Genomic DNA, 27,265 nt, shown 5'->3' with positions numbered 1-27,265 from the left:
TTTTCTTATATTTATTTTGATGTGTAGAATTATTAGTCTACTTTTTGGTTACCTTAACATTTACCCCTATTTTTCTACATTTAGACCAAACTTTTTCTTCTTTATGTCGCCTCAAGCTCCTCTCCATATAAAAGACCTATGACTACATTTTTCAGTCCCTGTTCATTGTTTTAATGTTGTCATCTTTTACGTAATGAAATCACTGTTTGCCCGTTTTGTGCATTTTTTTATCTTGATTTATTTTTGTTATATCCCTATCTGTGTTGATACCTGGTTGCTCCATCCTGTGTTCCAGCCTTGGGTTAATGTCTGATATTAGTTATTTTCTAATCAGAGAACTCCATTGGTATTTCTTGTAGTTTTGGTTTGGTTTTTACAGATTTCCTAAACTTCCGTTTATCTGGAAATGTCCTCATTTTTCCTTCATATTTTTTTTTTTATTAACTTTTATTAAGCTTCAAATGAACGTTTACAAATCAAGTCAGTCTGTCACATATAAGTTTACATACATCTTACTCCGTACTCCCACTTGCTCTCCCCCTATTGAGTCAGCCGTTTCAGTCTCTCCTTTCGTGACAATTTTGCTAGCTTCCCTCTCTCTCTATCCTCCCATCCCCCCTCCAGACAGGAGATGCCAACACAGTCTCAAGTGTCCACCTGATATAATTAGCTCACTCTTCATCAGCATCTCTCTTCCACCCACTGACCAGTCCCTTTCATGTCTGATGAGTTGTCTTCGGGGATGGTTCCTGTCCTGTGCCAACAGAAGGTCTGGGGACCATGACCGCCAGGATTCCTCTAGTCTCAGTCAGACCATTACGTCTGGTCTTTTTATGAGAATTTGGGGTCTGCATCCCACTGATCTCCTGCTCCCTCAGGGGTTCTCTGTTGTGCTCCCTGTCAGGGCAGTCATCGATCGTGGCCGGGCACCAACTAGTTCTTCTGGTCTTAGGATGATGTAGGTCTCTGGTTCATGTGGGCCTTTCTGTCTCTTGGGCTCCTAGTTGTCATGTGACCTTGGTGTTCTTCATTTTCCTTTGCTCCAGGTGGGTTGAGACCAATTGATGAATCTTGGATGGCCGCTTGTTAGCATTTAAGACCCCAGACGCCACATTTCAAAGTGGGATGCAGAATGTTTTCATACTAGAATTATTTTGCCAATTGACTTAGAAGTCCCCTCAAACCATGGTCCCCAAACCCCCGCCCTTGCTCTGCTGACCTTTGAAGCATTCATTTTATCCGGGAAACTTCTTTGCTTTTGGCCCAGTCCAATTGAGCTGACCTTCCATGTATTGAGCATTGTCCTTCCCTTCACCTAAAGCAGTTCTTATCTACTAATTAATCAATAAAAAACCCTCTCCCTCCCTCCCCCCCTCCCTCCCCCCCTCGTAACCACAAAAGTATGTGTTCTTCTCAGTTTTTACTATTTCTCAAGATCTTATAATAGTGGTCTTATACAATATTTGTCCTTTTGCCTCTGGCTAATTTCGCTCAGCATAATGCCTTCCAGGTTCCTCCATGTTATGAAATGTTTCACAGATTCGTCACTATTCTTTATCGATGCGTAGTATTCCATTGTGTGAATATACCACAATTTATTTACCCATTCATCCGTTGATGGACACCTTGGTTGCTTCTAGCTTTTTGCTATTGGAAACAGAGCTGCAATAAACATGGGTGTGCATATATCTGTTTGTGTGAAGGCTCTTGTTTCTCTAGGGTATATTCCGAGGAGTGGGATTTCTGGGTTGTATGGTAGTTCTATTTCTAACTGTTTAAGATAACGCCAGATAGATTTCCAAAGTGGTTGTACCATTTTACATTCCCACCAGCAGTGTATAAGAGTTCCAGTCTCTCCGCAGCCTCTCCAACATTTATTATTTTGTGTTTTTTGGATTAATGCCAGCCTTGTTGGTGTGAGATGGAATCTCATCATAGTTTTAATTTGCATTTCTCTAATGGCTAATGATCGAGAGCATTTTCTCAGGTATCTGTTGGCTGCCTGAATATCTTCTTTAGTGAAATGTGTGTTCATATCCTTTGCCCACTTCTTGATTGGGTTGTTTGTCTTTTTGTGGTTGAGTTTTGACAGAGTAGATTTTAGTGATCAGGCGCTGGTCGGACATGTCATAGCTGAAAATTGTTTCCCAGTCTGTAGGTGGTCTTTTTACTCTTTTGGTGAAGTCTTTAGGTGAGCATAGGTGTTTGATTTTTAGGAGCTCCCAGTTATCTGGTTTCTCTTTGTCATTTTTGGTAATGTTTTGTATTCTGTTTATGCCTTGTATTAGGGCTCCTAGGGTTGTCCCAATTTTTTCTTCCATGATCTTTATCGTTTTAGTCTTTATGTTTAGGTCTTTGATCCACTTGGAGTTAGTTTTTGTGCATGGTGTGAGGTATGGGTCCTGTTTCATTTTTTTGCAAATGGATATCCAGTTATGCCAGCACCATTTGTTAAAAAGGCTATCTTTTCTCCAATTAACTGACACTGGGCCTTTGTCAAATATCAGCGGCTCATACGTGGATGGATTTATATCTGGGTTCTCAATTCTGTTCCATTGGTCTATGTGCCTGTTGTTGTACCAGTACCAGGCTGTTTTGACTACTGTGGCTGTATAATAGCTTCTGAAATCAGGTAGAGTGTGGCCTCCCACTTTCTTCTTCCTTTTCAGTAATGCTTTGCTTATCCGAGGCTTCTTTCCCTTCCATATGAAATTGGTGATTTGTTTCTCTATCCCCTTAAAATATGACATTGGAATTTGGATCGGAAGTGCGTTATATGTATAGATGGTTTTTGGTAGAATAGACATTTTTACTATGTTAAGTCTTCCTATCCATGAGCAAGGTATGTTTTTCCACTTAAGCATGTCCTTTTGAATTTCTTGTAGTAGAGCTTTGTAGTTTTCTTTGTATAGGTCTTTTCCATCCTTGGTAAGATTTATTCCTAAGTATCTTATCTTTTTGGGGGCTACTGTGAATGGTATTGATTTGGTGATTTCCTCTTCGGTGTTCTTTTTGTTGATGTAGAGGAATCCAAGTGATTTTTGTATGTTTATTTTATAACCTGAGACTCTGCCAAACTCTTCTATTAGTTTCAGTAGTTTTCTGGAGGATTCCTTAGGGTTTTCTGTGTATAAGATCATGTCATCTGCAAATAGTGATAACTTTACTTCCTCCTTGCCAATCTGGATACCTTTTATTTCTTTGTCTAGCCTAATTGCCCTGGCTAGGACTTCAAGCACGATGTTGAATAAGAGTGGTGATAAAGGGCATCCTTGTCTGGTTCCCGTTGTCAAGGGAAATGCTTTCAGGTTCTCTCCATTTAGAGTGATATTGGCTGTTGGCTTTGCATAGATGCCCTTTATTATGTTAAGGAATTTTCCTTCAATTCCTATTTTGGTAAGAGTTTTTATCATAAATGGGTGCTGGACTTTGTCAAATGCCTTTTCTGCATCAATTGATAAGATCATGTGGTTTTTGTCTTTTGTTTTATTTATGTGATGGATTACATTAATGGCTTTTCTGATATTAAACCAGCCTTGTATACCTGGTATAAATCCCACTTGATCATGGTGAATTATTTTTTTGATGTGTTGTTGGATTCTATTGGCTAGAATTTTGTTGAGGATTTTTGCATCTATGTTCATGAGGGATATAAGTCTATAATTTTCTTTTTTTGTAATGTCTTTACCTGGTTTTGGTATCAGGGAGATGGTGGCTTCGTAGAATGAGTTGGGTAGTATTCCGTCCTTTTCCATGCTTTGAAATACCTTCAGTAGTAGTGGTGTTAACTCTTCTCTGAAAGTTTGGTAGAACTCTGCAGTGAAGCCATCCGGGCCAGGGCTTTTTTTTGTTGGGAGTTTTTTGATTACCGTTTCAATCTCTTTTTTTGTTATGGGTCTATTTAGTTGTTCTACTTCTGAATGTGTTAGTTTAGGTAGGTAGTGTTTTTCCAGGAATTCATCCATTTCTTCTAGGTTTTCAAATTTGTTAGAGTACAATTTTTCATAATAATCTGAAATGATTCTTTTAATTTCATTTGGTTCTGTTGTGATGTGGTCCTTCTCGTTTCTTATTCAGGTTATTTGTTTTCTTTCCTGTATTTCTTTAGTCAGTCTAACCAATGGTTTATCAATTTTGTTAATTTTTTCAAAGAACCAGCTTTTGACTTTGTTAATTCTTTCAATTGTTTTTCTGTTCTCTAATTCATTTAGTTCAGCTCTAATTTTTATTATTTGTTTTCTTCTGGTGCCTGATGGATTCTTTTGTTGTTCACTTTGTATTTGTTCAAGTTGTAGGGACAGTTCTCTGATTTTGTCTCTTTCTTCTTTTTGTATGTGTGCATTTATCGATATAAATTGGCCTCTGAGCACTGCTTTTGCTGTGTCCCTCCTTCATATTTGAGAGACAGTTTCGCTGGATATATATGATGCTTGGCTGGCAGTTTTTTTCTTTCAGTGCTTTTTATATAAGTCATCCCATTGCCTTCTTGCCTGCATGGTTTCTGCCAAGTAGTCCCAGCTTATTCTTATTGACTTTCTTTTGTAGGTGACTTTTCTTTTATCCCTAACCTCTTTTAAAATTCTCTCTTTATCTTTGGTTTTGGCAAATTTGATTATAATATGTCTTGGTGACTTTCTTTTGAGGTCTACCTTATGTGGAGTTCGATGAGCATCTTGGATAGATATCTTCTCACCTTTCTTGATACCAGCGAAGTTTTCTGGCAACAAATCTTCAACAATTCTGTTTGTATTTTCTATTATGCTTCCCTGTTCTGTTACTCTAGTCACTCATAGATTATTTCTCTTGATAGAGTCCCACATGATTCTTAGGGGTTCTTCATTTTTTTTAATTCTTTTATCTGATTTTTCTTCAAATATATTGGTGCCAAGTGTTTTATCTTCAGTCTCACTACTTCTGCCTTCTATTGCCTCAATTCTGCCCTCTGACTTTCTACTGAGTTTTCTCATTCTGAAATTTCATTGTTAATCCTCGGAATTTTTGATGGCTTTCTCTCTATGGATTTTTGCAGCCTATTAAATATTTCAGTATGTTCTTGAATAACCTTTTTAATTTCTTCAGCTGCTTTATGTGTGTTCCTTGGCTTGTTCTGCCTGTTGTCTGATCTCCTTCCTCTCTTGAAGAGTTCTGTATATTAATCCTTTGTATTCTACATCTGGTAATTCCAGGAGATATCTTCATCTGGAAGATTCCTTGATTCTTTGTTTTGAGAGCTTGTTGCAGTGTCCGTGGTCTGCTTCTTTATGTGGTTTGATATTGACTGTTGTCTCTGAGCCATCTATAAGTTACTGTACTAATTTTACGTTTGCTTACTGTATCCTAGCTCCTTGCTTTGTTTTGTTTTCGATATGCCCAAATAGGCTGATTGAATGTGCTAGCTTGATTATTTGCGCCTTTGACACTCTAACGTTGTTGTCAGATGGCTAGAGCTATTACCTGGTATGTGAACGTAGGAGTCCATTCACTTTTGTTGTATGGATTCAGCTCAGGTGTCCAGGTAGTTGGTCATGAAGTGTGTGGTGCAGGCTCTGTTCTGCTGTCTTAGAGGAGAAGGGTTGATTGGTGTAGGAAAAGGTATCTGGTTGCAGCAGGGGATCATGCTCTAACAATGCGAGGGGCTGAGTGTGAGGAAAACACATCCTTGTTCCCTAGAGTGCACAGGTGTGTGGGTTCTGCAGCCAGACCATGGGCACCCAGTGCTTTTGGTTGTAATGTCTGGGAGGCACCTCTTATCCTTGGACCCCTGTTGCAGTTGGGTAGGTGATGACCCTGTTTAATGAGCAAGTGATGGCAAACATTAAAAACCCACCTCTCCACCATACAGCTTTAACATTGAAGTCAAATCTAAAGCACATACACCATTACAGTCTTCCAGCAAGGGCCTAATCTGCTGAAATGGCCCACACAGATCCATGCAGGGGTGAAAGGTATTAAATGTCCACGGACCATTTTGCCTAGCCAGGAGCTGGTTCTGTCCTGAGCTTCCCAGCTTAGTGGAGTTGGCAGGTTATCTTTTCCCCCAGTTGTTAATTTATTCCTTCTCCAAGGCCAGGAGAATGGCTCAGGGTGCGCAGCAGTGCCTATTTCAGGCCCAGGGAAATTGACAGCTACTGAAGCCGCCGTGAGGGCTGTGGGCACAGTAAAATAAACGGAAGTACTTAGCTTTTGCTGAGAGTACTGTTTTTCTCTGGTTCCAGAGGTGTGAGTAGACTGTGGCTCACTATCTCTCCATGAGGAAACAGTGTCCCGAATGCTACCGCCAGTTCCCGCCAAGTCAGGTCTGGCAACTCCTCGCCGCTTCTGAACTGTCATTCCCTCCCCCTGCAGTTCAGTACAATTTCCTAACTTTGCCTTTGGGGTTTAGGGATCCTAGCTTGTCATATATATAATCGTTTTACTTGTTTTTTGGGTCTTTGTTGTAAGAGCGATCACTGGAAGCGTCTGACTACTCCACTATCTTGGCCTTGTCTCCCTTGATAATGTCTTTTGGTAAGCAGAAGTTTATAGTTTTTATGACGTTAACTGTTTGGTCTTCTTCTATTCATGCATTTGTTGTAATGCTTGTTATCTAATTTTTACAGAAGATTAGATCCCAGTTTTCTTGCAGGAATTTTATGGTTTGAGGTTTGACATTTGGATCTTTGATCCATTTCGAGTTAGTTTTTGGGTTTGACATAAGGTATAGGTCATATTTTCAATTTTCTGCAGGTGGATATCCAGTTTTGCCAGTACCATTTATTAAAAAGACTGTCTTTGCCCCACTGGATGTTCTTTTACTGCTCATTGAAGATCAATTGTCCATAGATGTTTGCGTTTAGTTCAGAGTTTTCAATTCTGTTCTATTGGTCTATGTGTCTGTCATTGAACCAGTACCAGGCTGTTTTTATTACAGTGACTGTATAGTATTTTTTGATATCAGGGAGTGCGAGGACTGCTTCTTTGTTCTTTTTTCTTCAGTATTGCTTTTGCTATTTGGGGTTTCTTTCCTTTCTATATGAAGTTGGTCATCAGTTTTTCCATTCCAGTAAAGAATGTTGTTGGGATTTGTATTGGAATTGCGTTGAATCTGTAGATAACTTTAAATAGTACTGACATATGTTGACATATATAGTATGTTGACCTTTGTAGTATACTGACATATAGTATTGACTATATTAATCTTTGCTATTCGTGAGCCCTGGTGTTGTAGTGGTTAAGTGCTACACCTGCTAACCAAAAGGTCAGCAGTTGGTTCCACCAGCCACTCCTTGGAAACCTTATGGGGGACAGTTCTGCTCTGTTCTGTAGGCCTGCTGTGAGTCACAATCAACTTGATGGCAACGAGTTTGGGGTTTTTTTAATTCATGAGCACAGGATGTCTTTCCATTTTTTATGTCTCTTGGTCTCTTGTTGTAGTGTTTTATACTTCTTATCGTATAAATCTTTTATGTCCCTGGTTAGGTTAATCCCTAGGTATTTTATTGATTTGGGGGCTGTTGCAAATGGTATTGTTTTCTTGATTCCTTTTTCGGAGTAGTCTTCGTTAGTGTAGAGGAACCCATCTGATTTTTTGGTGTCGATCTTGTATCATGCAGTGTTGCTAAATTCTTCTGTTAGTTCCAGCAGTTTTCTTGTGGAGTCCTGAAGATACTTTTTGATTAAGATTTCTGTTACTTAAATGGGCCTGTTTTTCCTACAGTTGCTTTCTCTAGGTTGTTGATGTATTTGATAGATTCTCCTTTTCTTGTGCTTTTGAAACCACAGGCTATCCTAAAGATTGTTTTTTCTTCCATAGGTTTCCATTGGTTGTAAGGGCTTTTGTGAAAGCGCAGTCATATATGTTTAAATCAGGTGTTTGTAAGTTGAAACAGCCTTTAATGGGAAATAAACAGCAACAGTAATATGGCATATATGTGTGTGTGCTGTTGTCATTTGGTGCTGTTGAGTCTGTTTTGACTCAGCAACTCCATGTGACAGAATAGAACTGCCCCGCAGGGTTTTCTAGGCTGTAATCTTTATGGAAGCAGATCTTCAGGCCTTTCTCCCACAGAGCCACTGGGTGAATTTGAACTGCCAAACTTGCAGTTAGCAGCCAAGCGCTAAACCATTGTACCACCAGGGCTTTTTATGTATGTATCATCCATGTATGGGTGTATATACACATGCACACACACACACACATCTTTTAAAAACTTTAGTCATTGCCCTAGGATTTATAATATACATCTTTAATCAGTTTGCCTTCAAGTAATAATATACCACTTCACGTGAAGTATAAGAACCTTAGAACAGTATACTCCCAATTCTTCCTTCCTTAATATTTATTAACAATAAATTCTATTGTGTCATGCATTTTACTTTTGCATATTTTATTTTTAAAACCCAGTGGAGGTGGACTTTGCAAACTTTAGTGATTGTGCCTTTCTTTAACACCCTCACTGTCACAGTTTGTCACAGTAAGTTTTAAGATTCATAAATTTGTATTGGCACACAGGGAGAGAGTTAAGCATATAAAGAGACAATAAGGAGAAAAGAGCCATAGGCTAACAAAGAATGCTAAAAAAGGAGCTTCAGTCTGCTACAGATTAACATTTTTATCTCATCCTTATGACTTTTTCTTCAGTATTAATAATTTAATTACTGTTAATTTAAAATTTAAATTTGTTTTCTCCATTTCCTGTGTGGTCATTTGCTTTGTTCCTTGTCTGGCTGAAGATTTTTAGCTAGTTTGCACATTCTGGATTTTTAGGTGTGTATTTCAGCTTTGAATTTTTTAACCAAGAGATTAATTGGTAATTTTATTCTTCATGATTTCTAGACATGTAGGTAAAGCCAGTAATCTCTCTTCTTGTATTTAGTTTACTTTCTTTTCTTAGACATAATTCTCAAAAAAATTTGTTTTTGTTTTTTTTTTAGGGGTGTGGAGTAGGTTAGGTACAGCCGAAAAGCTTTATTTTTCTTGAGAAATACGGAGTGCAACTAATATACTCACTGTTTAGGTGTTTTTCATTCAAAAAAATTTTTTTCCTTCATTTACAGTACTTGTGTGGGAGTAATCGAAAAGACAATATATTTATTGATCCAGGATACCAGACATTTGAGCAAGAATTGAATAAAATACTTAGGAGTTGGCAACCAAGCATACTTCCAGATGGTAATGCTCTTTTATTGTGAATCTTAACAGTATTTTACTGTAAGGTGTACAAAATAATATAAACTAAATTGAATGTATATTGTAATTAGGGAAAATAAATTTTTAAATAAAGTTGTTGCTAATTTCATACTGGCATTTTTATTTTTGCAGAAGTATGTTCCAGTTTTTCTCATTGAAGTATGTTAAATGAGAAAAATTTTAATTAGATATCATATTTTTTAGAGTATTTAATTTATGAGCTCTCATCTGTTCATGTTTTGTTTAATTAGAAATAAATCTGCTCAATAACCAGTGTTTATGGAGAACTTTAAGAAATGTGACCTACTTCTGTTCTTTAGTAGAAAAAGCAGACAATTATCAGGAAGGGATTTAAATCTGTAAGAAGCCTGAAAAGATGGGTGGTTTCCATTCACTTTCACATATTTTCCTCATATATCTTGAATAGTGGTTTAAGAGAAATTTACATCAGAATCTGCACTGGAGTACTTAAGAAATAAACATCGAGTTCCTTACTCCAGAGGTGTTAGTCTGGTGTGAATGGCCTGGTATCCTCCCTAGAGAGCTGCACAGGCAATTCTGAAATTCATTCCAGTTTTCCTGCTGTGAATAGAGGATTGATAAAGGATTGTTCTTGAATTAACTTTTTTATGTGGTTAAATTGGACCCCCTGGTGGCGTAGTGGTTAAGTGCTAGGCTGCTAACCAAAAGGTTGGCAGTTCAAATCTGCCAGGCGCTCCTTGGAAACTCTACAGGCAGTTCTACTCTGTCCTGTAGGGTCGCTATGAGCTGGAATCTACTCGATGGCAGTGGGTTTGGTTTTTTTGAGGTGATTAAATGAAATATGTCTTATTTATTATAATTCTTTTAAAATAGTTCTCTCTGTTTAAGGATCAATATTCTCTCGAGTTGAAGAAGATTATCTCTGGAGGATAAAACAACTAGGATCACACTCTCCAGTAGCTCTTCTGAACACCTTGTTCTACTTTAACACTAAGTATTTTGGCCTGAAAACAGTAGAACAACACTTAAGACTTTCCTTTGGCACTGTGTTTAGGCATTGGAAAAAAAATCCTTTAACGATGGAAAACAAAGCATGTCTTCGATACCAAGTGTCTTCTTTATGTGGAACAGATAATGAAGGTAGTGTAACAGATTTTATTTTGGTGTTGTCTGTGGCAGGGATATCTACACCTTGCCTTACTGGGGACCTCCTGGATCATTTGTTCAGAGCCTAAAAACTGTTCTTTTGATAAAATAAGGCAACCTCTATCTTCTTAAAACATCTCAGTTTGTTTTGTTTGAAAAATTACGAGTTACCAAGAGCCACAACTTAGAACTCTGAAAGATACCTATTTCCATTCTTTGGTATAACAGATACTAGGAGTGAATAAAGCTCTCTTGCTTGAAAATTGATCACATGAGGTTTATTCAACTTTTATTTTTTAAGATAAAATTACTGCTGGTAAAAGAAAACATGAAGATGATGAGCCAGTATTTGAACAAATTGAAAACACAGCCAATCCTTCTAGATGTCCTGTGAAAATGTTTGAATGCTACTTGTCTAAAAGGTAAGTGTTAATGATACTAATTTTTTTTGTTAACACGTGGTAGTATAAGTTGATTGTTTCAAATTTACCATTACCAAGAGGCAATGTTTTTTTTCACTGATATTTTTTTCAGATTTCCCTCGTTCTTCAGTTATCCAAGTCCATCTGGTTATAACTTTTTTAGTTCCATTATTATAAAATATCCAGCTTATAGTTTTTACTTTAGAATTCAAGTATATGTTTAAAAAGTACAATGATTCCAATGACTGGGTAAAGCAGGGGCCACAACTTTTTCTGTAAAGGGTCAGATGATGATGTTAGTTGCCGATGAGTTGATTCCGACACTTGGTGACCCCATGTGTGCAGAGTAGAACTGCTCCATAGGGTTTTCAAGTCTGGCCTTTCAGAGGCAGATTGGCAGACGTGTCTCCCAAGACACCTGTGGGGTGGGTTCAAACCACCAACGTTTTTGCTGATAGTCAAGTGCTTAACTGTTTGTGCCGCCCAGGGACTCCTAAAGGGTAGAGAGTAAATTTTTTTTAGTTTCTTAGTTTGATAGGCTATAGAATCTCTATTATAACTACTCAATTTGGCTGTTGTAGACAGAAAGCAGCTATATACTATATGTAATTGAACGGGCATGGTTGTGTTAAAATAAAACTTTATTCACACAAACAGGTGGCAGGCTATACTTTGTTAACCCGTGGTGTAAAGATACATTCAAAGATAGAGTAGATTGATGGAGATGAATGAAGTACTTAGAAAATAATCCTTTAAGAAGTTTTGAAAGAAAGATTCAAGAGTGTTCTGAAAGCACAGGTTGTCCCCGACTTATGACATACTCAAGTTAACCACGAAGTGCACTTAATGACCATCTTTGTGTTTTTTGTTTATTTCGTTTTATTTTGTCTTGGTTTTTTTTGGTACATCTTATTGTTAGTAGTATGTATGTATTAAAATATATCTGTAAGTTTATATGTAATGTTTCCAACCCCAAAAGACAAAGATCAGACTTATAAAAATACTACTAATAAAGGCAATAATAAGGAAAGCTTAAAAAAAAAAAAAACGGTATTTATGTCAAAACCGACTTAAGACGGAATCATTGGAACGGAGCCCTGTTGTAAGTCAGGGACTACCTGTATTATGCTTTTCACCTGTATCACTGCTGTTTTCCCCAGTCTGAGACCAAAAAACATTAGAAGAATTTTTTTAATCTAATGAAATGTTTTGGGACCATAGATTATTTTATGCTTGTCTGTTATTTTATTTAAATGCTCTCCAACTTTCAAGAGATTAGTATGGACTCAGCGTATTTCATTATCTAAAAGATTTTATAAACTATAGTTAGATCCCCAGGAAACCCTCCAAGAACCTATAAAAACAATGTCACATACAGTATTATAGCAATATTTCTGACCATGGTTTGGGGTAGCTCCTTAGGCTGCAACAATATCAGGGTCTTCCAGTAGTAGTAACTATTTGTTAGTTGGAAATTCCTATCTCAGTATTATTTTGTTGGTATGTTTTAAATAGTCTATCATGTCATGCTGTAAGTAATTTTACGTACTATCATATATCATCAGTTCTAAGACTTACATTTTAATATCTCTGAAATTTGGGGTTCATCTTAAAGTGGTAATTGGCAGTGTTTTACTTGTTTAGCAGTAACATTAAAGTAATAGTTGTTCATCAGACATGGAAGGGACTGGACAATGGGTTGGAGAGAGATGCTGATGAAGAGTGAGCTACTTGTATCAGGTGGACACTTGAGACTGTGTTGGCATCTCCTGTCTGGAGGGGAGATAGGAGGGTAGAGAGGGTTAGAAACTGGCAAAATTGTCACGAAAGGAGAGACTGGAAGGGCTGACTCATTAGGGGGAGAGAGTAAGTGGGAGTATGGAGTAAGGTGTATATAAGCTTGTAAACGTTCACTTAAAGCTCAATAAAAATTATTAAAAAATAAAAAAATAATAGTTGTTGTTAGGTGCCATGGAGTCGGTTCCAACTTATAGCGACCCTGTGGACAAGAGTGTAACTTCTAATTGATGGTAGATTCAGTAAAATACAAAGTTTAAATCATGGTAGGGAAATAATTCTTTTAGCATGGAAATGAACTTTAAAAATAATAACGGTGAGGCATATGGTTTAACTACATAATGTAATCAGTGGGATCAGAATTACTCTTGAAAGAGGAAAATTTGTGGGAAATTTTATGTATGTACTGTGATTTTTTTACTGTGATTTGGCTTTCTTCTTTTCTCTCCTCCTCTCCCCCAAAGTCCACAGAATCTTAACCAGAGAACGGATGTTTTTTATTTGCAACCAGAATGCTCTAGTTCTACAGATAGCCCTGTCTGGTACACGTCTACTTCACTGGACCGAAACACCTTGGAAAATATGCTTGTACGGGTTCTTTTAGTAAAAGATATTTATGATAAAGACAATTACGAACTGGATGAAGACACAGACTAGAATGGAATGTTTTGGAAACAACCAGGATGAAACAGCATTAGCTAGTCATGCTGCTAGATCTTTATTACAGAAAACATTTCAAGTTTACTCCTTCTGTTTTGAGTTTTGTAGCAGTGTACCCAAATGGGGTATTACCATGTAAATAATCTGTGAGTGAAAGTTGCCATTATTCTATGTAGTGGTTTTAGGATACTTAACAAATACAAAGGGTTTTTTTTTTTTTTTTTTTTTAATTATTATTATTATTATTTATTTGATTAGGTATGTTTGTAACTTTTTACATTACAAAATATGAATGAGAATGTGCCATGTGTAATTTTTTTCTCATAGTAAGAAACATCCATATTGCACAACCCTGCTGTTGCAAAGCTTTCTTGAAAGGGGACTCTCTTACTGGTTCTTAACCAGATGGTTGTGTATGGGTAGCACTACTAAAAGTTTAGAACTTGCAGTGTCTTTCAGAATTTTAAAAATAAACTGTAAACTAATAGGTTGGGGTTTTTTTTTTGTTTGTTTGTTATTTTTGTTGTTTTGTTTTATGTTTTAGTTACTGAAGCCTTACAAGGTTATGTAGAGAATACCATCTTCTGTACCAAAAATAGACAAGAGAATGCTGTCAATATTGGTGTACTGTAATGTGAATCTATACTGATGAAAACAACTTTTTGTTCTCATATTAAAACCTTAGTGTCTTTTTTTTTTTTTTTCATTTGTGGCTTTCTGCATCACCCCTATAAGTATATATATGTATATGTATATATATGTGTGTGTGTGTATATATATGTATATATATATAAAGAATGACTATAAGTTGAAAACATGATCATCAAGACATTTTCTTTGTAAAAATGTCTGATGAAAGTATAAAATCCTTTTTTTCCTCCCCATATCAACCTTAAGTATCTGAAATCTTCAGTTACAGAGGTTTGACTTTTCTTTATTTTTTTGTCTTTAGCATATGGCTCATGCTGCAATATTACCTGAGTAGAATATTATAAAACTTTACCAGTTTTTTATTAGAATTCTCATGCCTGTCCTCAAATATGACTGATTCATACATTGAATAAAATTATTTTTAGAAATGCCACTCCTGAAATAGTTATTATAGAAACTCAAGCTACTTTAAGTAAGGTATTATCACATCTTACTATGAAGATTGCCAGTGTAATAATTCTGATATCTCAGGTGATTGAAGAACAAAGAAACTGATGGTTAAAGTATATCTCAAAGGAAATTACATTTGATGTTAAATTGTTTGGTTTTTAAAAAATAATTGTTATAGAAGATTGCTTTAAAAAAAAAGGCTTTGTGCTTCTGCATAGCAGTTTATCCATTCAGATCTTCTAGAATAAGGAAATTTATTTAAAATCCTACTTTCTAAAAAGACTGAGCAAAAATGCTAGCCACATATTATAAATCTTATGGCTAACTTCATGTAGCATGTATGTAATCATGTTGTTCCTAGTTCCCGAACCACCATGGTGACATCAGTTTTTAAAAATTCATGAAAATCAGTCTGTTTTCCACCATGGCTATGCAGTGTCTACACGTCATTTAGATATTGCCTTCTCCCTTAGAATGAATGTTAGCCACAAAAGAAATTTTCTCGTTCATGGTTTGGAAAATTTCACAGGTGTAATCGGTGTATATTTAAGCAATAAGTATCTGAAATGTTTTTGGCATAGAAAATTACTTTATACTGTTCTAACTTGTTTTATAACAAGTTTGAATAACTTTTCTGCCCCTTAAATAGATTTTATAATTTTTGGCTAATAATCAGACAGTAGCAAATCTGATATTACCTTACTAAAGTAAATTGCTCATCGTCTCTTTAATGAAGAAAAGTGGGTAGCATATTTAAAATACATCTCAGACTTCTCTTTTTTCAATACTACGTCTTTAAGCACTTTTCTTAGAAGTGCATATTGTTGATTAAAAGGTGGTTAACTCTAACCGTTTTTTAATCTTTACAGTGGTGCTATATTCCATCAAGAGCAATGCAGTTTTTTTCCAAATATCAGTTATTGTATATTTTACCAAGCACCATAAATTTCTAACATGGTACTATGATTTAAACACCTTGCTATTTACATTTCTTTTACTTGTAAATTGTAGCACTTTTAAAAGGAAATGTCTGTGTAGTTTTGATCTTGACATGATTCAAGATTTACACATTTTATCTTGATTGCAGTCCAAGGGTTGATTAACTTGATTCTCAGAGGGAAAGAAAAATCTGTTTTATGAGAATTGTGTTGCCCTGTGAAACATTTCGCCCAGAACACATTTCATTAACTTCTGGATATATTTAGTTTGTATGGTCGTGGCTGACTGCTGAGAAAAAGGACAGTGAAATAATAGATACTTTTTGTTTTTTGGTGATTTCTGATTATAGCGTCCTGTAAGTATAACTTTATTGTTTTGAGATATCTATTGGAGATGCTATATTTTTCTCTTTTGGAGATTTTGCCATTCAAAATGAGCTAATGAAAAAATTTTTATCCATATTGAGAAAGTGGATTTCCCAGGCAAATTAAATCTTCGTTAGCACATTTCTTTAGGCTTTTAAGGTAAGAAAGTGCTCAACTTTTTTTTTTTTTCATAAAAATACTACTTGTTTAATAGTAGTTCATGTTTTTCTTTAATTATATAGAGTTGTTATCAGTATATTAAATATATTGGGGGAGAGGATGCATATTATGCATTTAAATGTCACAGTTTTTCCGATTGAATTATCCTTGGTCCTGGCCAGTTGCGATTTAGGAATGGGGTAAGTTGTTTATGTATAGTATTAAATACAGTACAGTAATGGAGAAGTCATAAAATTGCAGATTTTTGTTTACGCTTCCCCATCATGGGTCCATTTATCTGAGATTTTAAATATCTTGCAGTTTAAAATCACTATAAAAATTTACATTTTTATTTTGACAGTTATTTCCAAAATGTATCATTATACATGTCACTTATGTTCTAAGTGAACACTGACTGTAGGATAATCTCGTTTCCTTCGAACAAAACACTCATGAAAATGTACATGAAAATATTTTTGAATAATAAATTTATTTAAATTACTTTTGGATTTTCCCCCTTAATAAGCCCCTTATTCAATTTTTAGAGAAGTTATTTGAATCTGAATTGTTACATTCTACTGTGTTCTTAGGCTTAGATTGATTTTAATGGTGTTTTCCCCTGATAATTCTTCAAGTACTTTTTTGTTGTTTCTGGGCGAATTATTCTTGAAATGATGAAATACTAACAATTTTATAAATTTAAAAGTTGATGTCCAGAGCAGGCTAGCTATGTCAGTCAGGGTCTGAGAGTAGAAACTCCTAAAGTTGTATCCCAAACTGTACCTTTTTTTTTTTTTTTTTTTTTCTTTACTTGGAAACTAAGTATTAGAGGAACACACAAAATAAGAATGGTCGTGATTCCCCTGCTTTGCAACAAAAACTTGACTAGAAAAAGTCGTACCTAAAATCTGTGTAGATGGTGTTCTAATTAATTACCGAGTTAAGCAAGTTCATAAACTTAGGTCTTTGAAAATCCAAGGTTTATGATGTAAATGAAGATTAAAAGTAGAACCAAATACAGGCTTCTGATGCTACCTGTATTTCCACCACAGGAAATCATCATAATCGTAGAGTGAGGATAAGAGATACAAATTCTAACTAAGCTTATTTTCTGTTGTAGTGATATAAAAAGAGCAATGACCTAATATTAATTTTTCTTTCCAGCACCTTAGACTATCTTCTCTCCAGGCTTCAATTTCTTTATCTGTAAGATGAAGGCATTGCCTTGATTTCTGATTCTGGAGTTTCAAATTGAGCACTTCAATAGTTATACTTAGAAGACTTAGTAAAATTTATAGATTTAAGTTTGAATCCTTAAGATATATCTAGAAACACATTTTCTTGTCAAGGGAAAAGATCTTTTCTTAAATAGCCTGAACACTGAGAGTGTATTAGACCAGAAATTTTAAAAGTCCTATTTCTGTAACTCCTCAGAAATAAATTTGGTACATGAAAATTTATTATGAGAAAGCTTAAAACAAACATTTATTGCATATTGCTAACAATGGTAGTTAGGGAGGAAAAGAACATTAGGAAGACACTGGTGTTCTAGAAGCTTACAACATTTTGAGGTAAATAAGATAAATCCATTCATTAAACTCCTAGGGAACATGCAAAGACTATATTCAAAATAGTTCAGAGCAGAGAAGGTTGTATACCCTCAGAGATGCCTTAACAGGCTATTATGATCTAGAGTAGGTTTCATAGAGAGTATTATCAACACCTGTGATTATGTAAAACATTAGATTCCTATAGCCTTTTTAACATTAATTTTAGCTCTGTAAGAAATGGTCAGTAGAGCAATTTCTGATACTTTAATGGTACCATTTTGATGACACTATTGAATACAGGAGTTGTTAAAAAATAGCAAGCACTCTCACTATGCATTAAAGATAATTCTAAAATGTATTAAATCACATTGAATCAAGGTGAGTAATCCAACTTCTCGGTTACCTAGTATGGATGGTTACAAGGTTCAATATAATATAGGTGTGTGTGTGTGTTTTTAATTTAAACCACTAAGGATTTTTTTTTTTTAATAGCCATTGCTTTTGGAAATAGAATCTCAAATATTTTCTAAGTCATGAGTGTACTTACTTTTAACCCAGTAAGCAAGATGAAACCTTTACATTTTGATTACATAGTTGTGGTTCTAAATTGATGTCAGCTTACAGTGATAGTATATAGCATGAAGCTTTAATTGGTTTTATTTTTTACTATACCCATTGCTGTCGAGCCAATTCCATCTCATAGCTACCCCATAGGACAGAGTAGAACTGCCCATAGGGTTTCCAAGGAGTTGGCTGGTGGATTTGAAGTGCTGACCTTTTGGTTAGCAGCTGCACACTTAACCACTGTGCCACCAGGGCTCCTTATACTACTATAAGTATACTCTAATCCCTTATCTGAAACCCTTGGGGCTTCAAAATTCAGGACCTCCCCATGATTATGTATTAACCTTCAGTGGAGCCAGAGCAACATCCCATAATCAAACATCAATATTTTGCAGCAGTATATCAGATATACTAACTGTATTAAGTCTGTAGATAGCCTTATGTATATAGTTCAGGTTCCTTTTTGTCACAAACTTAAGAAAAAAACTAGTTTCTCAGAGTTTTTTGCGTTTGAGAATTGTGGATAAGGAATTGTGGATCTGTGTAAGAAAGCTGATTTTTTTTTTTTTTTTTTTGCTTAGTTTTGATAAAAATAACTGAAAGTTTTCTGAAAATTTTGCATATTAGGTTTTAAGAAAAATGCATGGAATGCCTAGAACAGGCATTAATATCAGTGGCAGTATTGAGTCATTATTGAATTCTGAAGCACTTAAAATAACTTTGTTTTCTTACGCTTTCTATTTTGCTCCAATTTGCTGCGTTATAAGTATTCATAAATGCAATATACCTTAATGAACAGCTGCAGTCATGTCATGGAGCCAGACGTTTATTCATTCAACAAGTACTTAACCGACTATTCTTTCAGGTACTAACCTAGGTACTGGGACTACAAGAAGATGTAAAACCTATCCCCTTCTCTAAAGGACTTGGTCTATTTGGGGAGAAATGGAAGTATGATGGAAAGTTGGAGTTGTTAGATGACAACTGTTTGAGCACAATCACTGGTAGTTGCCATTGAGTCGGTTTTCAACTCAGCAACCTATGTGATAGAACTGCCCCATATAGAGTTTTCTAGGCTATAATCTTTTTACAGGAGAGAATGATGTGGCAGTCTGCTTCTGTGAAGACTACAGCCTAGGAAACCCAGTAGGGAAGTTCTTCTCTGCCTGACAGGGTCACTGGAGTTGGAATTTGTGGTGTAATCTTTACAGAAGCATGTACACTGTGTTTTTCTCCCACAGAGCAGCTGTATGGGTTCAACTGCCAAGTTTTCACTTAACAGCTAAGCTCTTAACCAGGGCTCCTTAACTAGTAGCATACAGGTAAAGGGACTAATGACTGAGGTCAAGTAATTTATCCAAGATGCTATTCTTAATGAGACCAGCTCATGTGTCTTGTGATTACATGCAGTTCCAGATTTTGTTACAACAGTGTTTCCCATTCTGGAAAGGGAGAGGTACCAGCCACTTTTAGAATGCAGGGATAGGTGAAAATTGAAAAATAGTAGTGAACATCTACCAGTTTGGAGTCCCTGTCTGGTACAAACAGTTAACATGCTTGGCTGCTAACTGATGGGTTTGAGTCCACCCAGAGGCACCTCAAAAGAGAGCCCTTGTGATCTACTCTGGAAAAATCAACTGTTGACAACCCTATGAGCACAGTTCTACTCTGACACGATGGGGTCACTATGACAACTGAAAATATATGCGTGTGTGTATAGGAGCCCTGGTGGTGCAATGGTTAAGTGCTCAGCTGCTAATCAAAGGGTCAGTGGTTTGAGCCCATCAGCAGCTCCACAGGAGAAGAGACGATCTGCTCCCAAGATTTACGGCCTAGGAAACTATGAAGCAGTTCTGTTTTGTCCTGTAGAGTCACCATGAGTCAGAATCGACTCTGTGGCACACAACATGTATGTATGTATACATACACATTGAAGACTCAAAAATCTTAAGAGGTTATTGTTGTTTTCCAATTCAATTTTTAATCAGCTACCTTGCTCTTAAAGAGCAGAACATATTTTATTGGAACTCATGGAGATAGGGAATTTATTTTCTTCCTGCTGTATCCCACACACCTAGAAAAGTTTCTGGCACAGGAGTTAATGTTGAATGAATCAATGATTATAAATACTTTTAAATTTAGAAACTTTGAAGATATTGGAAATATAACCTATTATCCATGAAGAAATGCCTATTTTTTGGTGTGCTTTTGAGAGTGTCTCTCATGTGTCTGTCTATATGGGGCTGCCTATGTGCCTGACTTGCCCTGCATACTCTTACCTCTTAAGTTCTTCCATTTGTGAGGGTCAGGGGGACTGGGATCTCAGGCTTAAAGGTTTCTAGTGGTGCTCAAAATACAAACGCTTAAAAATCACTTGTGACAGTTTGTTTTAAGGTACATCCCCCCACCCCCTGCCCCCAGAGACAGATTTAGTAGATGTGGGGTGGGTCCCAGAGGGCTGCATTTTTAACACTTGAGTAAAAAACCTAAAGACCTACAGTGCATAAGTTGGATCACTAGCATTTTTTTTTTCTTTTAAATGAATAGAATTGAACAGGTTAGAGCATAATAAAGGTTTGTTTTTCAATGAAATTTGCTTCATACTCAACAAGTGGCTATATAAAATACAGGTAGTCCCTGACTTACAACAGGGTTGCATTCCGATGACCCTGTTGTAACTTGGCTCTGATGTAAGTCGAATAGTTTTTTTTGTTGTTGTTGTTGTTTTTTTTTTTTTTCAATTTTCATTATTATTGCCTTATATTTTCAGTATTTTTATAAATCTGATACTCACTTTTGGGGATTAGGAATGTTACATATAAGCTTACAGATACGATGACATCAGCAAATTATGTATCACAACATTGTATGTGGTGCATATTACTAAAGATAAGACATACAAAAAAAAAGCTAAGTGCAGTTCAGTGTAACACTGGGGACTACCTGTATATTTTTTTACGGTTTTCTGTTAAAGTTTTGCTGTCTTCCCCTAGGAGGTTCTTTGAAGGTGTTTCATGATCACAGATCACACTAAGAAACACCAGAAGGATTTGATACTAGTATGTGCCTCCAATTTTATTTTCAAACACCACTTTCTTAATTTCATGAACATTGATGTCTAGAGAGATGGAAACTACTGGGACCCATGCGTTTTGTTCTGCCATAATGTTGCTAAGTAGCTAGTCACAATTAATTTGGTGAATTATTTGAAAGAGTCCTGTTTCTATGCCTGTTTTCTGTAAGTTTCAGATGTTCCCCTCCAGCCAAGAGTTGGCAGTGGGAATAATAGCTATAGTTATTGGAGTGCTTACGGTGCCAACACATGAGGTATTGTTGGTATTATTATCCCCAATTTAAAGATGAGTAAATGCCCAGGATCAGACAACTAGTAAATTGTGATCCAAATGGGTAGGTCTTTATATCTGAAAGCACATACGTGTTCCATCATCAATTTGCTGTCCCTTTTACTGTGATAGACATAAAATGGATAATCCATCCAATTTCTATCCCAGTCAGCCCTGGACTTCTTTTCATTGATACAGCAATTGTTCATTAAACATGGCATAAACTGCACTAAGTCCTGGATATATGTTAATGAACAGAAGACATAAGAGAAGTTTAGAGAGTGGTAGAGAAGAACACATTAAACAAAGACAAATATATAATTTGTTGTAATACATGTAAAAAGAGCAAACACGGTGCTGAGAATATAATGAACTACTAATTTAGATCTGGGAATTGGAAAAGTCCTATTAAGCTGAGAACTGAAGGAGACCTGGAGAGGTATGTTCTCGGCCTACTGAACACCAACCCTTCTGAAGGTTTTAATGCTCAAGGAGGCTTGATAAAGTAATGTTTTTGTGAGGGAAGGGGACATTGGCTTGAAATAAAAGGCTGATGCAGGGTGTGCAAGCCATGTTATGGATTATAGGTTTTATCTCAAATGCAAGGTGAACTTATTGTTTTGTGTGAAGAAAGTGATGTCTAACAATTTTAAAATAAACCACTTGGCTATAAGGTGGAGAGGGCAAGAGTTACAGTATCTCAGCTAACAATACTGTCTTTGATAAGGTGGTGGTAAAAGGGAATAGATTGTAGATATATTTTGGTCAGGAGGCTATCGGATCAGTCTGGTTAAAGATACTAGCTTGGATAAAGGCAGTAGTGGAACTGGAGATGAGTGAATAGATTGAAGATATATTTTGAAGGTAGAATCCATGAGAGGTAGAGTTACTGTTGTTCCTCATACAAACCATCTTGAAGTGATGGTAGCATTTTCTCACTAAGCAAATTTAAGCTATTTTTCAAATAAATGAGTGCAAACGCACAGTTAAAAAGCTAGATTGTCCCAAATAAAGTGATAATTGTATACCTGACTCTTCCCGAGGAACCACAAATCCAGGTTGGAAATTAAGTTAAATTAGAAAGACCTCCAGATTCATGGCATATTGAACTTATATTGGAAAGTTGTTTCAATAAGTTGCCTTTCAAGTAGTTTTTCTGTAAACAAACGAGTTGTGATGCTCAAGTTTCAATAGTCATTAAAACCTTGCTTAAAGTGGGTGCAAAAATAAGGGTATTTATAAATGTCAATTTTAAATTGGTGAGTTCTATTTAGCAGATTGAATGCCTACATCTGGCAGATTGAATACATGCGTCCCTCGAAAACCCTGTTAAAAGGACAGTAAAGGAAAAAACAAGAGTATAAAACACGACGGCCCTGGGGTTTTTGGGTATAAACACCCAGAGACAAAAGTAACCAGTGAACATACAGCAAAATTTTAGATAATGATTAAGTGGAAACTGACTTAGCAGCAGGGTTTCTGTTTCTTTCCTGTTTGAACCTCTGCTGAGAATTTGCATTTCCAGCCCCCACCAAAGAAACCCAGTGCTGTCGAGTCGTCCAGCCCCCAGATATACTGAATCAGAATCTACATGTTAACAAGATCCCCAGATGATTCTTATGAATTCTTATAAATTTTGAGACCTACTTCTCTACTAGTGGTTCTCTGAATTGGTCCCTAACCAGCAGCATTAGCATCGCCTGGGAACTTTTTGGAAATGGAAATTCTGCTTAGAGCTAATAATAACACTTAAAGCACTTACTCTGCCTATTCCAACCCACGTCTGTGGAGTTGAATGGGCTTAGAGGAAAGCTGATTGTTCTCATTGTAAATTCATAAACATGAACAATGCTGCTATCGTGTATTCATGTCTCACCCTGCTAAATTACTATTTCGTTCCTTCTCTCTCCTCAAATCTCTAACACTTCCTCCCCCACAAGCTCAGTTTTCAGCAAACTTTTTCTTTGAGACCAGAGAGTAAATATTTTAGTCTTTGCGGACCAAGAGCAAAACCGGGGGTATTTTGTAGGTATTTATATAACCAGAGAAAACAAATGTCCACGATTTTTATTGACAAAATTCAAAATAGAGTACACTTTTTTATAATTTTTTATAATTCCTCAGTGCACCTGAACCTGTTGCCATCAAGTCGATTCCAACTCACGGCTACCCCTGTAGGACAAAGTAGAATTGCCCTGTAGGGTTTCCTTCTCAATGCACGGTTAAGTGGATTTTGAAATATGAAATTACCTTTGCACTTGGATCAAGGTCTGAAAAACTGGTACTGTAGCTTGGAAAATATATCTGTTGTAAATTTGTGTGGGATGGAGAGCTCGCCTCCTTTAACTTTTGGCAGCATGGGACATGTATATATAAAGTAGCATAACATCACTTGTGATTCAAACATTAGTTCTTGGAAATGAATTTATTGCAGTATGAGTTTTGCGTATAAGGACTTTTTTGCGTTGTAATTTTAGGCTGAATTCATTAGGAAACATCAAGTCTAACAACAGCAAATTTCAAAAGCTTAAAAAATCTGGCCCTGAGCTTTAAAAAAATCACAGTAAAACTATTACTGCTAAGTCATCCAACTGCTGTGTGGTACGGCAAGTCAGGATATTCAGCTTCTATATCTGACAAAATTTACAGAAATTGGCAATGGTGGTGCAGTGGTTAAGAGCTCAGCTGCTAACCAAAAGTTTGGTGGTTTAAACCCAATGAACCCACCAGCTGCTCCACAGGAGAAAGATGTGGCAGTCTGCTTCTGTGAAGATTACAGCCTTGGAAACCCTATGGAGCGATTCTACCCTGTCCTGTTGGGACAGTTCTACCCTGTCCTATAGGGTCGCTGTGAGTCAGAGTCGACTCAATGGCAACAGGTTTGGTTTGGTACGGGTTTTTCTTGTTTTGGCATGATGGTCATACACTGGTAAAAAAAAAAAAAAAAATGGTATATGGCAAAACGCATGGCACTCAAACACTGTCATAACTGCATCACAGTGATTTGTAGTGTGCAGCTTTGCAAAGTTGAGAGCGTCACATATGGTCTCTGTCACAATTGCCCAATTCTGCCACTGTAGCACAAAAGCCACCATAGACAATACAGTAACAAGTGAGTGTGGCTGTGTTCCAATAGAACTATGGACACTGGAGCTTGAATCTCATGTAATTTTGATGTGTCACCAAATACAATTCTTTTGATTTTTTTCAACCGTTTAAAAATGTGAAAACCACTCTTAGCTAGTGTGCCATACAAAAAAGGCAGTGAATAGGAGGGCATTATGCCAAATGAAAGAAGTCACAAAAGGACAAATATCGTATGAGACCATTACTATAAAAATGTTTACATACAAAAAATCTTCAATGGTTACAAGGCAGGGGAGGAGTAGGAGGGAAAAACACTAAATAGACAATAGATACGTGATAATTTTGGTGAAGAGTAAGACAGAACACAATATTGGGGAAGCCAGCACAACTTGTACAAGGCGAGGTCATGGAAGCTCCATAGACACATCCAAACTCCCTGAGGGACCAATTACTGGGCTGAGGGCTCTGGGGACCATGGTCTTGGAGAACATGTAGCTCAACTGACATAGTTTAAAAAGCAAGTGTTCTTTGGTGAGTAGCATCTGGGGTCTTGAAAGCTTGTGAGTGGCCATCTTAAGATACTCCACTGGTCTCACCGCATCTGGAGCAGGAAAGAATGAAGAAAACCAGACACGAGAAAGATTAGTGCAAAGGACTAGACCACAAGTACCACAGCCTCCACCAGACTGAGTCCACCACAATAAGATGGTGCCCAGCTACCACCACTAACTGCTCTGACAGGGTCACAATATAGTGCCTCAGGCAGAACTGGACAAAAATGTGGAACAAAATTTTAATTCACTAAAAAAAAAAAAAAAGACTGGTCTGACAGAGACTGGAGAAACTCCAAGAATATGGCCCCCCAAACACTCTTGTTGCTCAGTAATGAAGTCATTCCTGAGGTTCACCCTTCAGCCAAATATTAGGCCCATGAAACAAAGTGGGACTAAATGGGCACACCAACCCAGGGGCAAGGATGAGAACAGGTGGGGACAGGAAAGCTGGTAATAGGGAACCCACGGTCAAGAAGGGAGAGTGTTGACATGTCATGGGCTTGTTAACCAATGCCTCAAAACAATATGTGTACTACTGTTTAATGAGAAACTAGTTCTGTAATCCTTCATCTAAAGTACAATTTAAAAAAAAAGGCAGCAGCTAAGACTTGGCCTGCAGCCTGTAGTTTGCCAACTCCTGCTTAAATTGCTTATCTTGCCCCCTACTTCAATGAAAAACAAAACTGATGCAAGTTTTAAAACAAACTTCCATTGATCACATCCACCTGCTTGTAAGTATAAGGATTGGTCTCATTACCATACAAATATGCCATTGTTGATCTCATTTTTTAGAAAAACCCTTTTAACACTACTTCCCTACTGCCCCATTGCTTTCCTCCCCTTTGTAGCAGAATCCAGGAGAAAGCTCTCACTGTCTAGTTCCTCTCTTGCCATTTTCTTTACAAGTATTTTGTCTCATTCCAGTAACTGCTTTTGTTAATGTCACTCATGGCTTGTGTGTTGTTAAATCCAGTGGGCAATTCTTAGTCAGCAATACACCTAATTTATTATGAACATTTAGCACTAATCACTTCCTCCTTTTTGAATTTTTTTTTAAACTTAATTTCTAGTGTTCTACATTCCTCTGATTTTTCTCCTACTTCATTTTTTTTTTTCGTTTACCTCTTCTTCTCAGTGTTCTTTACTGATACCCTCCTTATCCACTGACCTGAGTTGAAGTGCCCCCAGAGCTCAGTTTTTAGTTCTCTTTTATTTAACTTAATCCTTTGGAGTTCTTTTGTGTGTGTGTGTGCTTTAGGTGGAAGTTTACAAATCAAGACAGTCTCTCACACAAAAAGCTGTGCACTCCCAGCTGCTCTCCCCTTAATGAGACAGCACGTTCTCCCTCTCCACCCTGTATTCCCCATGTCTATTCAACCAGCTCCTGTCACCCTCTTCCTTCTCATCTCACCGCCAGACAGGAGTCACCCATGTAGTCTCATGTGTCTACTTGGATCATAAAGTTCACTCATCAGCATCATTGTGTATCATAGTCCAGGCCAATCCCTGTCTGTAGAGTTCGTTTTGGAAATGGTTCCAATCTTGGGCTATCAAAAGGTCTAGGGACCATGACCGTCAGGGTCCCTCCAGTCTCAGTGAGACCATTAAGCCTGGTCTTTTTATGAGAATTTAAGATCTGCATCCAACTGTTCTGCTCCATCAGGGACTCTCTGTTATATTCTCTGTCAGGGCAGTGATCAGTGCTAGCCAGGCACCATCTAGTTTTTCCAGTCTCAGGCTGATGGAGTCTCTCTGGTTTATGTGGCTCTTTCTGTCTCTTGGGCTTGTATTTACGTTGTGTCTTTGGTGTTCTTCATTCTCCTTTGCTCCAGGTGGTTTGAGACAAATTTATGCATCTTAGATGGCTGCTTGCTGTTGTTTAAGACCCCAGACACCTTTCACCAAAGTGGAATGCAGAACATTTTTTTAATACATTTTGTTAAGCTAACTGATCTAGATGCCTCCTAAAACCATGGTCCCCAGACCCCCGTCCCTGATGCTCTGGCCTTCGAAGCTTTTGGTTGTATTCAGGAAAGTACTTTTGGTTTAGTCCAGTTGTACTGTCTATCCCTGTGTTATGTGTTGCCCTTCCCTTCACCTAAAAAAAATTTTCTCTACTATTTAGTTAGTGAATATCTGTCTCCCTCCCTCCTCACCCTCGTAACCATCAAAGAATATTTTCTTCTGTGTTTAAACTTTATCTAGAGTTCTTATAATAGTGGTCTCGTACACTATTTGTCCTTTTGCAATTGAGTAATTTCACTCAGCATAATGGCTTCCAGATTCCTCCATGTTATGAAATGTTTCACAGATTCATCATTGTTCTTAATCGTTGCACAGTATTCCATTTTGTGAGTATACCATAATTTATCCATTCACCTGTTGATGGGCACCTTGGTTGCTTCCATCTTTTTGCTGTTGTAAAC

General features: G+C 36.8%; 1 protein-coding gene across 5 annotated transcripts in view; it reads left to right on the top strand.

Annotated features, from left to right (window-relative positions):
• Positions 1-25,106, top strand: part of ZMYM2 (zinc finger MYM-type containing 2) — a 141,713-nt gene extending 116,607 nt beyond the window's left edge. For 4 of the 5 annotated variants that reach the window (XM_023553104.2, XM_064275378.1, XM_064275379.1 and 1 more), the window contains 4 exons: positions 9,037-9,151; positions 10,040-10,291; positions 10,599-10,719; positions 12,981-25,106. In XM_023553104.2, coding sequence (XP_023408872.1) covers positions 9,037-9,151; positions 10,040-10,291; positions 10,599-10,719; positions 12,981-13,173 — 681 coding nt within the window. In that variant the 3' untranslated portion in view covers positions 13,174-25,106. Of the gene's footprint in view, positions 1-9,036; positions 9,152-10,024; positions 10,292-10,598; positions 10,720-12,980 lie in introns of those variants that run through there. The other variant, XM_023553105.2, reaches the window with a different exon arrangement.
• Positions 25,107-27,265: the final 2,159 nt, after the last annotated feature.

Source organism: Loxodonta africana, chromosome 23 (assembly GCF_030014295.1).
Source record: "Loxodonta africana isolate mLoxAfr1 chromosome 23, mLoxAfr1.hap2, whole genome shotgun sequence".
NCBI lineage: Eukaryota > Metazoa > Chordata > Mammalia > Proboscidea > Elephantidae > Loxodonta > Loxodonta africana.
Note: the sequence above shows the minus strand (reverse complement) of the source record. Positions and strands in the feature narration are given on the sequence as shown.